The sequence below is a fragment of the Numida meleagris genome, chromosome 2 (genome assembly GCF_002078875.1).
Source record: "Numida meleagris isolate 19003 breed g44 Domestic line chromosome 2, NumMel1.0, whole genome shotgun sequence".
In the NCBI taxonomy this organism is placed as follows: domain Eukaryota; kingdom Metazoa; phylum Chordata; class Aves; order Galliformes; family Numididae; genus Numida; species Numida meleagris.
The window spans coordinates 64,852,211-64,867,109 of record NC_034410.1 but is presented as its reverse complement, the minus strand read 5'-3'; the positions used below and the strand labels follow the sequence as shown (position 1 = coordinate 64,867,109).

Sequence of the window (14,899 nt, the reverse complement as noted above, 5' to 3'; positions counted from 1 at the left end):
AAAGGCACAGGAGGGAGGGGAGGAAGGGGACATAGGGAGGAGGAGGGGGAGGAGGAGGGAGACGATCTCCGTTACTGTTATTATCGCCCTAATGTTTATTGCTGTGCCGAGCTCATTTGCCTTAACCCTTTGGAAGCTGGTCACACTAAAGATTATCAAACAGATAAGGTAAAACCACTGCACTAACACCTGTGGAAAAGCAGGGACGGTGCCCACGTTGTACAGATGGTGTGGCTGTGGTGGCCCCTTGTGCTGGGTTCCGTGCCCTGGAGGTGCCCAGCGCCTGCAGCCTGCGAGGGCCCTCAGAAGCGCAGGTGCCCAGCGCCTCACAGTGTCAGCACGGCCCTCTGGTTTTCCTCTCCCTCCCCTTCCTTTCCCCTCGGCATGGGTTTATTAAAATTGGAGCTTTCTGAGTAGGGAGGGGATTTGCACATGAAAACATGCAGGGGAAAAAAAAAGAGTGCCTCTTATTTTAATTGATATTTTGTTATATGTGAGTTTCAACCTATTGGTAGCTTTTTGCCTTTTGCCTTTTCCTGTGGTTCTTTGCAAACAATGCTGTCTTTCTGCTAAAGACTGCTGACCCAAGAGTGGAAAGCAGTCTGTTCATGCTGCATTAAAACAAATTTAGATCAGGAACCAAATTCACTGGCATTCCTCTATTCCCTCGGTACCCTGGCTGCTCCACAACTTTGCTTTTCTAAGAACAGAGGAAAGAAAAAGTGAAAACGGAGCGACGCATTACAGCTCTTCTGAAATTCCTGAAGACGTTTACTGTGTTGTCACTAGCCTTGGGCATTGCTCATGGATGTGTTTTATCTCTGCTCTCCTCGTATTTACTGTGGTGATAGGAGCCTCTCGCTTTATAATTATACTGTTTTTTTCCCGTTACTATAGATATTATACCAAACAGTGCCCTTTGCAGAAACATGGAGCCAGCACTCTCTGTGCTTGCAGAGCAGGGCCCACAGCCCAGCAGGCGCGGTGCTTGTGTCTGGGACTCCTTCAGGGTGTTAGTGTGAGCTCAGCTGAGCTGGGCATTGGGTTTTGCACCAGTGAGATGCATGTTTACAGGCTCTGCAGCTCCTGTCCAGTGAAGTCTGGCTGCTTTGCCTAACAGTGCACTGGGAACAGTTCAACTGAAGTCACAGCAACGGCTCTCTGTCTTTGCATCTGCCCTGGGACACAGCATCCCAGGGCCAGGTGGTAAGCAGGCAACAGGGGGTAAGAGTGGCAGTGGCAGAACTGTGTGTTGAGCTGGGCATGCAGTCTCCTGTCCGCTGCAAGTACTGTAGCAAGGCTGTTCCCCCAGCAAGGAGCTGCAGCAGACACCCAAGAGTACAGTGCAGCAACGTTATTACTGAGACATGCTCAATAAAACTTGCTGTGAAAAAAACGCTACAAAAAGGAGGCATGGTTTCATGAAATGAAGTTTGCATTACTGAGGTAAAAACAGCATTAATTGCTGTTTATTAATTTTTCTTCTAAGGGGACAAGTTAAAGGAAGGGTCTTAAGTAGGAGGCAAGGAAAGTAAAAGACAACCAAGGAGACGATTGCCTCTATACTCTTGAAATCCTTCTTGACAAAACTCCTTGAGGAACAGTGCAAGACTAAACACGTAAGCCAGAGCCTGTGCTGAGCTGGGTCTGCACTCCGTACTTGTGGGAGCTCTGCTGTAACAAATCATCTTCCAAGCAGCCTTGCTGATTGTGAACCTAACCCTGGCCACTTTTCAGATGCAGTAAAACTGTTGTGTGCTTAGATCAAGTCTGTTTATTTTTAGAGGTAAAGCCTTGTCTCTGCCGCAGCGAACGGAGCTGGGCACGATTCCATTGCAGGTGTTTTACTGAGGACTCGGTCTGCATTTTATTCTGCTGTAGCAGCGAGCAAAAGCTGGCTCTCGGCACTGGCTTAAGCAAAGGAACATTTTAAAGGCAATCAGCTGAGCTGTAGCAATTAAGGAAACCTTGGATTTCTTTCAGGCCACGCTATCTCCTTTTTCTCACATTGTCTTGAGGCTTTACATTTTCAGCTAAGGCTAATTGAACGAGACAGTGATGCATTGCACGCTAAAACCAGATCAGTCACTGCATGAGTCAAAATAGAGGCAGCAATGACACCCAGAACAAGAGCTTGGGAAATGTGATATTTACATCAAAATATTCTACATTTTTGTCTCATGGCTTTAAAACCTAATTTTAAAATGCCTTAATGCATTGCATAACAAATTTCTCCCTGCTTATTTGTCCGTATTGGTGTGTGTGCATTTGGACAATGAAGCTGAATCACTGTAAAATCAGATTTGGTAATAATGGGGTAAGTTCTACACAGTTAAGCAGACTAAATTACAGAAGAGGTAAAAGAGAAAAAATCACCCTGGGTGAGCTCATTATTTTCTAAGGGAGACAGATATATGACAGAGGGGTGGATAGAAAGGCGGAGGAGAGTTTCATATTCAGTACTGCTGTATTTCCACCTTCCTTCACTTTAAATATTTACCCGGATGCTGTTTCCAACTCTTAGACAGCTTCCAGGCAAAACTTGTCATGAGTATTCACTTATGCTAACTATATTTGCATGGAAAATAAGGGAGTGTTCCTTCCAAAATGGTTAACTAAGAGCAAAGACTTAGCTTTAGGTTTCTGACCCGAGTACCGTAAGAACAACAGAAAGCCTTAATCAGTGTTTTCGGGTTTGCAAACTCTCAGCTCAGTATCTAAACCCCTTGTGAAGTCAGAGGGCTTTGTTTTCCCGTCTGTCCGTAAAGTGCAGTGCTACGGACAAAGCTCTCCTGCAGGGGCACAGAGTGCTGTCGTTCCATCATTTCCACACCACACGGGGATACCGGCAGCTCGCATTCAGCAGCAGCACCCAAAACCATCCACACCTTCTCTAGCGGCAGCTCACCTCTTCTTTCTTTGCTATCTCATCTGATGGCACCTCCAGAAAGTGGAGCCCCAACGCTGAAGAACATATACACTTCATGGATCAGAATGCCAGAGGTTTTTGTTATATATATATTTTTTTTTTTGGAAGCCTGACAGATGCATCTCTGGTTTCAGTGAAAGAGTGGAATAATATAAACAAGCAGTCACTCTGTTCCAAGAGGAGCTTTTTGTAATATTCTTATTTTATTGTAATTACCTTATTGTTTTCATATTATGAGCTACTTGTAGAAAAATACCGGAAACACGACTGCGATACAATCCTTTAATCAGGAATAGCTTTGTTCCAGTCTTCATTTCCATTCAGTGTTGAAACCTCGCCTAACAAGAACACAACCAGACCTTGAATTTAGATGTAATGCAGCATTAATACTGTGGTATCACATAGCATTTTATCTCTGTACATGGGAACTTCTGTAAGAGAACCTTTTAAGAAGTGCATAGGAGTTATTTTGTACACAACGCTGTTTTCAAGTAAATCTTACTACGAAGTAGTGCTTCTCAAAAGTACGTAAACTTTTTCAAGAGAGCCTCTTAAAAATCTTTTAACCTAAATCAGCTGGGGAATTTGTATTATCATATATATTAAATCTTTTCTCTCTCTTTTTTTTTTCCTTTTGCTCACAGATTATGCCAGAATGCATTTACTACATCATTGTTGAAGCATGTGAGCTTTTTTAAGGAAAAAAATCCGTTTTTTTTTAATACATAAATGGACTTAATACACTGGTTGTTTGTCTTATCTCCATGTATAATCCAGTGCTGCAAATCACTTTATTACTGATTTCAAATCTTCCCCCCTCTCCCCCCGCACCTTATTTTGTCCTGTTCAGCAGCTGAGTATTTATGGTTTTGAAATAAAGACTGGAATTAAGGTGGATTTTTTTTATTTATTTAAGATGAACTGTTTTAACAAAAAGCATTTGTCCAGGAAAGCTAAAAGACTGCTCCCAAGCTGCTCGAAAGCAGAATGCAGCCACATATAGCAAGCAACAGCAATTCATTTGCTTGTTCCCAGCCCATTTCTTAACTGGGAATGCAGTATCCTTGATAGGATCGGATTCAAGGGATATTTTTGCTACAAAGATTGTGGATGTGAAATTATTGCTTAAACAGCATTTCCAAAAATGAAAACAAGTTTTATGATATGGCATTTGCGACTTAAAAAACAAGGCGGTATTAAAACACAACTTCTAGCTCGTGGCTTGAATTAGAACTGAATAAAAGGCAGTTGTTTTCGTAATGAAATTATTATTTTAAGAAGGATTTCCTTGTTTGCAGGCACATACATACACACGTATTAATGTGAACTAAGCCGAACCCCGGATAAAAGGCGTACCTCTGTGAGTGCGTTAGGGCCCGATCCAAATTTCATCAAAGTCAGTGGGAGCCTTTCTCATTTCAAACCAGATTTTGCAATCCATATTCACACGACCCTCTGGGGGATCCCTCAAGCTGACATGGTTTTACATGACTTGGCCCCAAATGTCTGCGGCAGTTTCTAACAACCCGGTACAGGGCTGCAGTAGGAAATCATTTAGTCTAATTTAAGGAAATCACAGCATTTTTATTTTCATATCATTTTGTTCCTATGCATCCATTTACTCTCTTCTGAAGGCACACTGGAATGTTTTCAGCATAAAGACTGAAGTATTACAAATGCTGCCTGGAACAGCCTCAGCAGACGTGTTTGTTCCACATCCCCTTCTGCAATATTTCCTTTGGTGGATTTCCTCTGCTGCTGGAAGCGAGCTGTCTAGCTTTCTGCAACACAATTACGGAGAAGAATTTCCTACATTTTACTGCACAGGATGAGGCGATTTTGGAAGTTACCACGACCTGAACCACACGCGCACAAAAGATAGCAGCTGAAAAAATGTGATCAGCAGCAGCAGCAGCAGGGTAAAAAACCCAATGTGCCCGTCAGCCCCAGTGTGCCCATCAACCCCAATGTGTCCATCAGCCTCAATGCATCCGTCAGCCCCAATGTGCCCATCAGCCCCAACGTGCCCATCAGCCCCAACAACGTGCCCATCAGCTCCAGTGTTCCCATCAGCTCCGCCACTGGGCACAGTGTAGAGAAGAAGCCCAGCCCAAGGGTCGGGCAGAGCCCTACCGTGCTGCCACCATCAAGCGGTGGCACCTCCACTCAAGGGCAATGGCAGCGTTCAGCCTCAACTCTGTTGTTCTGTAACAAAGTTTGTTTTGTTGTTCCCCAAACGCGGGCAGATATAATTTTGGTCTTTACTACAGAGAAACTAAGCTTGTATGGAGAGATGACACTTTATTATAAACCACTGCATACAACTGCAAGTTGCAAAAGCCAGCTGGATATTACAGGAAGATGCAGTCAGTTCCTTAATCGTTCATTTAGAGATGTGGTCACAGGAGGTTTTTCCTTGTTTTATGTTGTTAGTTTTGATGACCGGTTGTGGGATAGTTTTGGTGTGGTAGCACTTTTCAGAGCACTTAAACAGTGAGGTGAATATGAACAAAGTCTCGCTTTCTGTAATGGTTTCAAGATCATTTATTTTCATTTATGAGGTGTTGGACTTTTCTTTCCATGGGGATGCTGGAAATTCTTTAGAAAAAAAAGATGCAGGCAATTCAAAAGCTGGCTGTTTACTACTGCTGCATGTGGTTACCCATATTCACAACAGTCTTTCAGCATCATCTGTCTGTGATCACGTTTTTATTTGAAAGAGAACAGTTGTCATGTTTGCTCTGTGATTTACATTATTTAAACAAGCAAGGGGAAAAAGAATTTGAAGCAGCTCATTCAATAGCATGACTAAGATGTATGACAACTTATTATAAAGCGTTCACCATTATAAGGCAGTAAGGCACACACAAAAACAAAGAATAACTCTTTTGCTCTGAAATAGCCTGGTGAAAGGATGCTGCCTCCTGGTGATTTATAGGCATATGAACTTCCACGACAATCACATCTTAAATATTTTGCCCTCAGAAGGCAGCCGGGTCTGAGAGCCGTGCTCAGCTTGCAGGGATGCATGCACCTCGCCCGGTGCCCACCGATTGCTGGGCGCTGCTTCTCAGGGTTCCCCCAAGTTTTCTTCCTCGGACAGGTTGTGGCTGGAGGGCTTTGGGCTGCAGCAGCACAGAGCCCAGCACCAGAGCTGCACAATGGGGACAGGGAGCCATTCTCACAGTGATTTTCTCTTCTCCGCAGGATTTCCTTCAAGGGGACTGTACCAAAGCCAGGCAAAAGCTGAACTGGAAGCCCAGAGTCACATTTGATGTGAGTGGGGAGCTTTGTGCCTACCAGGGGCTCTTGTCTTCCAGGAGCCACCTGGGGTGGGGGGCTTGGCATGGTCAGTGACCACCCTGGACTGTTCTTGCTTGGATGGCAGCAGCCACTGCAGCAGCACGTGTGACTGCCTACCCACCCTGGGAAGGAGTGTGTGCTCATGGAGGGAAGCAGGGGAGGGCACAAGCAGGGGAATGCACGGGCAAGCACTGGAGGAGCCACATCCTCTCCCCATCCTGCAGTGGGCCAGGGACTCATTGTGCTGCTGGGTTCATCCCTAGCTCTGGGGCGCTCACTTGCCTCTCTCCTTCTTCACAGGAGCTAGTGAGGGAGATGGTGGACGCCGACGTGGAGCTCATGAGGAGCAACCCCAACGCCTGAGCCCAACGGGACCCGGCCAAGGCACAGCTACACAGGGGCCAAGCTGGGGGCCACCCTCAGCCCTGGTGGCTCTACGCTAGCAGCCTGCGTGTACAAGGCTGGTTCTGTCCCTCCTCCACTCCCCCAGTGCCTCACGCCCCACACATCGGGGGCAGCCCCACTCCTCCACCCGGGCCACCTCTGGTGTCTGACCCACTACTGTACCTAGAGGAGCCATTGGCCGGCGAGCCCACTGACTTACTTTTTAATTAAAACTTGTCTTTCTATTATCTAATGCGACCTCCAGCGCATTTTTAGTACTTTCTCCCATCTGAATGCCAGCACCCCCCAGCAGTGGCAGGAGCACACCCCCAGCGCTGTGTGTGCCCTCCGGCCCCTGCTCCACAGCTTCCCCCTGCGTTCCTCTTCTGAGCACTCCTTGTTTTCCCTTCCTGCAGCTTCCCTCCACCCCAGCGACCCATTTCCAGCACTTGAACTCTGTAAAAATTCAGATAACTCGATCTAACTTGCAGTGAAATCGCCTTTTAACCATGCCAAATTAATTCCTAATTGCTGGAATCGCTTTCAGATCAGGCAGAGGGGGCTTGCACGCATGCTTCAGATCTTCACTGCAGGGTGTGAGGGGTCACAGAGAGCCTTTTTGTCCTTCCCAACTCCGCCTTCCCAAAGCACCTTCCCAGCCCTGGGGTCTGGGGGCTTTTTTCCCCCTTCTTTCCCCCCAGAATCATCTCATTCCCCAACCACCTTCTTCCTGCACACTATAATTAAACCTCGGACCGGAGCTTGAACCATCTCAAAAGATGGCTTAAGAAATAAAAATAAAAATTAAAAAAAAAAAGCTTAAAAAAAAAAAAAAAAAAGCAACTTCAAGGTGAGTAAATATTTTTGCACTCTTCATGCCAAGGTGCCCGGGTTATCCAGAGGTCGCCGAGCCCATCCATTTCCCGTTGGTTTGGGATCTTCCACCACTGATCGCGGCCATCGCTTCAGCTGGGTGCCTCAAACACGAGCGGGGCCGTCCTGCAGCCGACCAGAGGGAGCTCTCCTGGGGGAATCGTGCTTGGTGCTGGATGGGGCAGTGTCTTGCAGAGAGCGGAGGGGGGCCATGATGGGGGCTGCAGAGAGAGAGGGCTCTTTGTGCGCTCCGGCGGCTGCCAGAGATGTGGTGGAAAATGTGTAGGGCGCTGCGGGGCACGGGGAAAGGGGACTGCTGCAGCACAGCCCTTTGGGGGCTCGTTGTGCAGGTGCACAGAGTGCGAGCCCAGGGTTGTGGGGCTGCGGGAGTGGGGGGACATGGAGGGAGGGAGAGGGAGGGGTGGGAGCTGCCCTGCTCCACTCACCCCAAGCCACAGCCCCCGTGCAAGGGGCTGCTGCTGGCAGATCTCTGTGGCACATATAATAACAATATTAATAATTTAAGGGGAAAAAAAGGAAAAAGATAACCCTAAAGCACTTTCCTGACCAAGTATTTCTGAGAACTGTTTGCGCAGACAGTGATGCCCTGGGATGTTCCCAGTAACAGCGGGATATCGGCTTGCAGCCCTCCTGTGTGCCGCTGTTGCTCTTTCGCCCTCGGGGTTGTTCTCCGCTCGCCCCAACCGCGCTGCGTTAGAGCAGGGCGGTGTCGTTCCCCATTTTCAGCCTTTGTGTTAGGGGCAAGGGGGGAGGCGGGCAAAATGGGTCCTAAACCAAAGGGTCCCTCAGCGCCATTTGTAGTTCCTCCGCCGACCCCGCTTTTGGCAATGACCACGGGATCCCGTCTTAAAAATGGAACAAAACAAAACAAAGTAAAATAGAATCGAATAGAATCGAATTGAATGAAATAAAGTAAAATAAAATAAAATAAAATAAAATAAAATAAAATAAAATAAAATAAAATAAAATAAAATAAAATAAAGTAATAAAACCAAACCCACGGTGACTTAAGCAGACGATGCCCCTATGTGGAATTAACGCACCTCTCGCAGACTCGCGTTCCCAACACCCGTTCAGTGCCCACGCCGGGCGCAGCACGGCCGCATCCTTCCCTCCCGCACACATTCGCTCCGAGCGTGCCGTCGGGCGCAGCGCAGCCCCGCGTAGCTCCGAGGGCCGCTGCGGCGGCACGGAGCTGAGTACCCGGAGCCGCTCCCCCGGGCGGCAGCGAACAGAGCTCGGGCCGAGGGAGCGCTGCCGCAAAGCAAAATAAAACCAAGCAAACAAAAAAGGCTTTCTTTTCTTTTTTTTCTTTTTCCTCTTTTTTTCCCCCCCTTTTTTCTCTTTTTTCTTTCTTTTTTCTTTTTTTTTTTTATTTTTCCCTTTTTCCTTTTATTCATTTGTTTCCTTTTTTTTATATTATTTTTCCTTTCTCTTTTTTTTTTTTCGGGTTTTTTTTTTTTTTTTTTTTTTTTTTTTTTGAGGGAGGTTGGGAAATCGCTACTTTTCCCTCTCCCGAAGCCCTTTCCGCAGAGCCACCCGCAGGTGCCCGTTCCCGCAGAAGGCGGCCCCACGCGTGTCCCACCCCCCTCCACTCCCGGGGGGGCCCGCTTCCCTGCAGCCCCCGGCCCCGTCCTCAGCGAGACAACGCGCCGCGGTTTTCGCCGGGGTCGCGGAGCGAAGCCGCCAGCGCCATCGCGAGGGTCACACCCTCCCCCCTTCCCCTCCCTCCCCTCGGGGCCGGGGGTCGCGGTTTGCGGGGCGGGGGCCGCTCTCCCCTCGTGCCCCCCATCGAGCGCCGGTGCTCCGCCGCCCGCAGACACAACAAACGCGGCCCGGAGCGCTGCGGCCGGCAGAGCTCCAACGTTTTGACGGGTGGAAGAAAAACATCAACAGATTCCTCGCAACGATCCGGTGCTGGGGGCGAGGGGGGGGGGCGGCGGGCTCGGGAGAGGTCGGTGCGCGGCGGAGGGCGCTAATTGCGACCTTTGCTTTGTTAATGAGCCCGCTCCGGCCCCCCCCCTCCCCGCGCTGCTCCAGCACTGCCCGAACAGCGCGCTACTCCGGGCGGCACTGTCAGCGCTGTTACATTATCGGTCAGTGGGAAACGTTCTCCTTTTTTTTTTTTTTTTTCCTTATTTCAAATATTTATTAAAAATAACGACAATAATAAACTCGAAGTTTGAATGCTCGGAAAATAAACTACGGGAACTGAGGGGGCAACGCTATGGCGCTTCTCTACACCGAGCCTTTCTGCTCAGCGGCTGTGCCGATTCGACCTCGGTATTCGCCGATTGATGAATATAAAATACTATATCATACATAAATATCCCGAGGAGTGTCATCATTTGCTTTTTCTTTTTTTTTCTTTTTTTTTTTTTCTTTCCCTGCTGGAGGAAATTCGGCTATTTTCAGAGCTAATGGCTCTAAACGTGTCGGTTTTCCTGCGTTCTCCCCAGCGGCGGCGGCGAAAGGAGGAGGGGGGGGGGGGATTCCAGTTGGGCGCTCGCTGTTGGCGGTGTCGCTCCGCTGCGCGCAGCCCCGACCCCCGGCGCAGGTAGGGGCGCTCCCGGGCGGCCCCACGCACCGCTCCGCTCTGCCCACCCAGAGCGCACCGAACTGCGCTGACGGAGCGGGCAGAAAAACTGCCGACCGCCCCATTCCCACGCGGGCCGCGGGCCGCCAGCCGGAGCCGCCTTTCCTCCCGGTCCCCACGCTTTGTGATAGCTCTTATTTCTGCCGCACGCGCGTATCGAGCGAGGTTACAAACCGAGCGAGCCGCGGGCGGTTTCGGGGGCCGAGGGGAGTCCCTGCCCCGCATGCCGCCCGCACCCCGGGGCCACGCGGAGGCTTTGCCCGGTGCGGAGCTGCGGCCGCCCCGACACAGAGCAGCCCCCCCTCCGTTGCGGCCATTGTTCCGCGCTTGATAAAAAACAATCGCTCGTTAACCCCCGCCCTCCCCCCGGCGGCGGTGCTCTGGGAACGGCGGCATCGCCTCCCCTGACCCCCGTCTCCTTTTCTGTCTTTCTGTCCCCTGAAAAATGATTCCGCGCGCTCTGATTGAATTTTATTCCTTCCTGACCTGGCCCGGTTTTATTGCATGGACACCATCAATCTTGACCTAACACGACGTTTGTTTATGGCTTTGGAAAGAAGCGAATGGCTTTATGAGCGCCGCCGTCGTGAAGCCGGGAGGGCTCCGCGCACCGCGGCACCGCACCACCTTCGGGGAGGACGCGCCGTCGGGCAGGAAAGGGAGAGGGGGAAATAAAAGGGGGAAAAAAACGCCAAAACCCACAGGGGAAGGGCGAGCGGGATCCGCCCGGCCCGTGGCCTCAGGTCGAGGTCCGACAGACTAAAACTCGCGCAACCTGCTCCACGCTGCCGTGCTGTGCTCCTCCGCACGCCACCTGCGCGCCCGCGCAGCGACCGCTTGGTCTCAGGCGCCCCGACGGCGCCGCCGCTGCCTCTGCCCTCCGCTGCGCGCCTCGCAGTCCCTCCAACAAACCGCGCATATTAAAACCGCGCATATTAACCGAGCCGTCGGGCAACCGACGGGGAACGGAGTGACTGCGCCGAGATTTAAACGGCTTCGCACTCAGATGAATTGAAAGTGAATGTTCAATTAGCAGTTATTCCCGAAATCGGTAATTTCTGGCCGAGGATGCGGGAGCATCCATCCCCACGAGGCGCGCAGGTCGCTCTTCTACTACCGACGCGCAGGTCCGGTGCTCCGCTCCTGTTCACGCCGTGAGGACGACACAGGAAACCCCGCACGTCGTTACCTCGCGTTCCTCTTCACGTGGGCCCCGGCCCATCGCGGTCGCTGCCCCCGGCAGCACAACTCCAACCGCGCTGGCCTCAGATAGTGCCCGCTTGTGGGGACACGCGCAGAGGGCAGCGCGCTGTTGAAGTGCAGCCCGGGGCTCACCCATCGCGCCAGGGAGCTGCGCCCGAATTTGAAAATACGGCCGCGCTCACCTCGGGGCTCTGTCCGCGAGATTTCGGAAAGGGCCCCGCTTTCGTCAAACGCACGTTTGGTGACACTCCCCGTAAGGCCTCCAGCCGCGACACCGACAGGCGCACCGTGTTCTCCCTCTGACCGGGGCCGCGGAGGTGGGGACGGGCTTTAAATCCACGTCTTTTCTGCAGCACGCTTCCCCACTGCTTTTGGTTGTGACCTTTGCGGAACGTAATGCAAACTGTCACTCACTTCAAGAAGAAATTCTGCGGAGGATACTTGGGCAGAGAGGAGAATATTCCTCTTCTGCCGGGGGGAACTCAGACCTCACACTCCCCTCAATTTCGGTGACAGATCAGTAAACACAAATAAGAAACCACCGGGGCCAGCCAAACGGAGCAGTCCCTCAAATTAACAACAGCAGTTTTAAGACGAGACTTTTTCTTCCCCGGGACGACACGCAAGGCAACAGCTTCGAGATTCGTCTCGGGCTGAAGAACAGCGCGGACCTGCGCGCTGCCCCGGCACCCGCGGAGCGCCCCGCGGCAGAACAGGGCCGAGCAACCTCGTCCCTCTGCCCGGCGCCGCAGGGGTTTTGCGGGGAGATGCGCGCTGCGCGCAGGGTCGGACGGCGGCTCCGAGGTGACGGGGGCGGGCCCGGCTCTGCGGGGAGACCCACGCAGACCCCGCGCAGCGCCATTTCCATTCTCCGCGTTATGATTCTGTGCGGAGGGGGGAGAAGAAATAACAACAATTAACAAAAATAAATACAAAACAACGAAACTCCCGCGTGCCCTCTGCCGTACCTCCCCACAGGACCTCCGGGAGCGGGGAGGGCGGTCGCCAGAAGGAACCGGGAACCCGGCGGGACGTGTCCCTGCCCCCTGCGCAGGGGCAGCGGAAGGTACAGGCGGCACTCGTTGAACGCCTCACGGCCCCGTCTTCCCCCGACGGAGCATTTGCACAAAATGAGCCCCTCTCTCCTCACTGTTTGTTTCCCCCCGCCTCTGAGAAAACCGGGGATGCGGGGAGATCCGCGCCTCCGTGCGCCGAAAATACCGCGCAAACATTACATGCAATCGCCGCTCTGCCCTCCCCGCGCCTTAACTTTGATTCTGGCGTTCAATATCGAGAGAAACACCGATCCCACGCAGGCACCGCGGGGACAGACACCGCTCGCCACTGTGAGGGGAGAAAAGCTCGAAAACAGGAGCGGGGCGCAGCGCTCGGTGCTGGGAGTGGGGGTCCGCGTTCGGAACGGGCCCGGAGCGCTCTGCTCCATTTCTCCTTCGCTCCAGAGTTAACACAACGGTGCGGCGGCGAAGTGGGGGGAGGGGGGGGGGGAGCCTCTTCGGACCCAACTCAGCAAACACACAGACAGAAATAGGGCCGATAATTTCTTCACAGGTACTATCACGGGAAAACAAAGTAAAAGAAAAGAATTACACAAAACAAAATAAAAGATGGTGAGCTATTTAAATAAACAGATTTCTAGGCAGCTTTACGCAGTAACCCCCAGAGTCGATGTGCTGAAGGTGCGCTGTGATTATCGCTGCTCCGGAGAGGAAGAGCTGCCCAAAAGCGGGGCACTGAGGTGAATAGCTCTGTATTTATTTACAGTGCAAACTCAGCAATGCGGCAGCAATTACTGCTGAGTGTCGCCTCCTGATAAGAGGCGCTGATAGGAAACGGCATTATCTTGCGAGCAAACTTTAGGCCTTAAATATCTGCAATCGAATCGCCTTCTCCTCAGGTCTGACTGACAGGGCACAGCCTTTCAACTTAATGAATTTATGGCACTTTGGTGGCTGTTTGCAAAGAGGGAGGCGATCCCCAATGCCCGTAGGTCCTTAATTGCAAATTGAGCAGAAGGTGACATTCCTGCTCGGACAGAATGTCAGTCTGCCACGCACTCGTCTACCGTGGCCGTGGAAATATTTTAATGTGGGTTTTTTTTTGTTTGTTTGTTTGTTTTTCAGGCTTAAAGAAAAAGGAGGAAGGGGAGAGACGGAAAAAAAAAAAGTTAGAAATTTTATAGGAAAAATTCTCCCCTCCGACTTTTCCTAAACGGATCCGCACCGGAGCAGTGGGGCCGTCCCAGCGGAGTGGGAACGTCCCCGAAGGACACGAGCGGGGCAGAGCCACGGTGGTGCGACCCAACGCTTCGTTCCCTTCGGAGATCAAGTGCTGCGCTACGGGAGCGGCCCCGCTGCCAACTGCGCGAAGCAGCGATTTCTGCGCCCACGGCACGTTTAAGAAAATACGCGTTAGAGACCGTCTGCCATCTAAGATCCACCGCTGGGTTTAGAAACACATGCGGTACGTTGCTATAAATAAATACGCGACCCTTCTTTAAATAGAGATCCACGCGCAAATCCCGCTTACAAATACATGGGCGACGCGTAGGGGCCGCCCCATGTGCGTGCACCGACGGCAGCGCACGGACGGGGCCGGGGCCGCACCATTAATTGCGGAGAAAACGGGTTTGTTTGCTCGCCAGCCCCGAACTGCCCCGGGAGGGGTTTGTTCCCAGCGGATGGGGCGAGCTGAGCGAGGGGACCATACCGCGGAAGGGACAGAAATGGGATTTGCGGACCTGGCGGTGCGCGGGATTTGCGCGGAGGGGACGCGCGGTGCCATCGCCCCGCGGGAGCCGCGGAACCCTTCTCTTTCCCTCTCTCGCCCTCTCCAAAAGCAAAGCGTGAAAGTATGCAGACGTGGGCAGGGTCATTCCAACTGAACGGTAATTTATTAATAAACAAACAACGCGATACCTTCGGGATATTTTCAACGAAAAAAAAAGGAAAAAAAATATTGATAGAATAAGATTAATACAGTTTCCCTTTTTTATATAGAGTGAAAAAAAAATCAGCGTTTCAGTCCGTGTTAACGTCACTTCTCGGGGAAGGGGAAACACTTTGTGGCGTTTGGTCCGCACCATCCAACTACAAATTAAAAATAAATTACTATGTGGCAATTTACACTTTCAAACAAGTCCTTGTCCGGGGGGGGAGGGTGGGGGGGCAGGGGGGGTGCAGAAGCGGGGCGCGGCGATACCTCACGGGACGGGGCGCGGGGGGAGAGCATTGCTGGGAAGCGATCAACCAAAAAAGCGACACTTACGTGGGAGCGGGCACCACCGTCCTCTCACCGCCCCGCTCGCGGGCGGCGGGCGGCGGGCCGCGCTCAGAACTTGCCGCAGTCGTAGACGAAGGCCCCGGAGGCGCGGTACAGCGGCTGGCTGCCGGGGAACGCCATCTGACAGCTGCCACCGCCCCCCGCTCCTCCGCCGCCGCCGCTCCCCGCGTTGCCACCGCCTCCTCCACCTCCGGGCGAGGCGCTGAGCCCCATCCGCGGCGCCTCGAAGACGTCCCGCGGGCCGGCGGCGAAGCTCTGCTGCGGCCCCGCGTAGCCCAGCTCCCCCGCCG

At 51.9% G+C, this 14,899-nt stretch overlaps 2 protein-coding genes across 2 annotated transcripts in view; one reads left to right on the top strand and one right to left on the bottom strand.

Annotated features, from left to right (window-relative positions):
- Window positions 1–6,869, top strand: part of GMDS (GDP-mannose 4,6-dehydratase) — a 407,121-nt gene extending 400,252 nt beyond the window's left edge. The window contains exons 10-11 of the mRNA XM_021386284.1: window positions 6,137–6,205; window positions 6,533–6,869. Of these exons, the coding sequence (XP_021241959.1) occupies window positions 6,137–6,205; window positions 6,533–6,595 (132 nt within the window). The 3' untranslated portion in view covers window positions 6,596–6,869. The remainder of the gene's footprint in view (window positions 1–6,136; window positions 6,206–6,532) is intronic.
- The window catches only part of FOXC1 (forkhead box C1), a 1,719-nt gene continuing 1,477 nt past the window's right edge, over window positions 14,658–14,899 (bottom strand). The window contains exon 2 of the mRNA XM_021386372.1: window positions 14,658–14,888. Within this exon, the coding sequence (XP_021242047.1) occupies window positions 14,658–14,888 (231 nt within the window). The remainder of the gene's footprint in view (window positions 14,889–14,899) is intronic.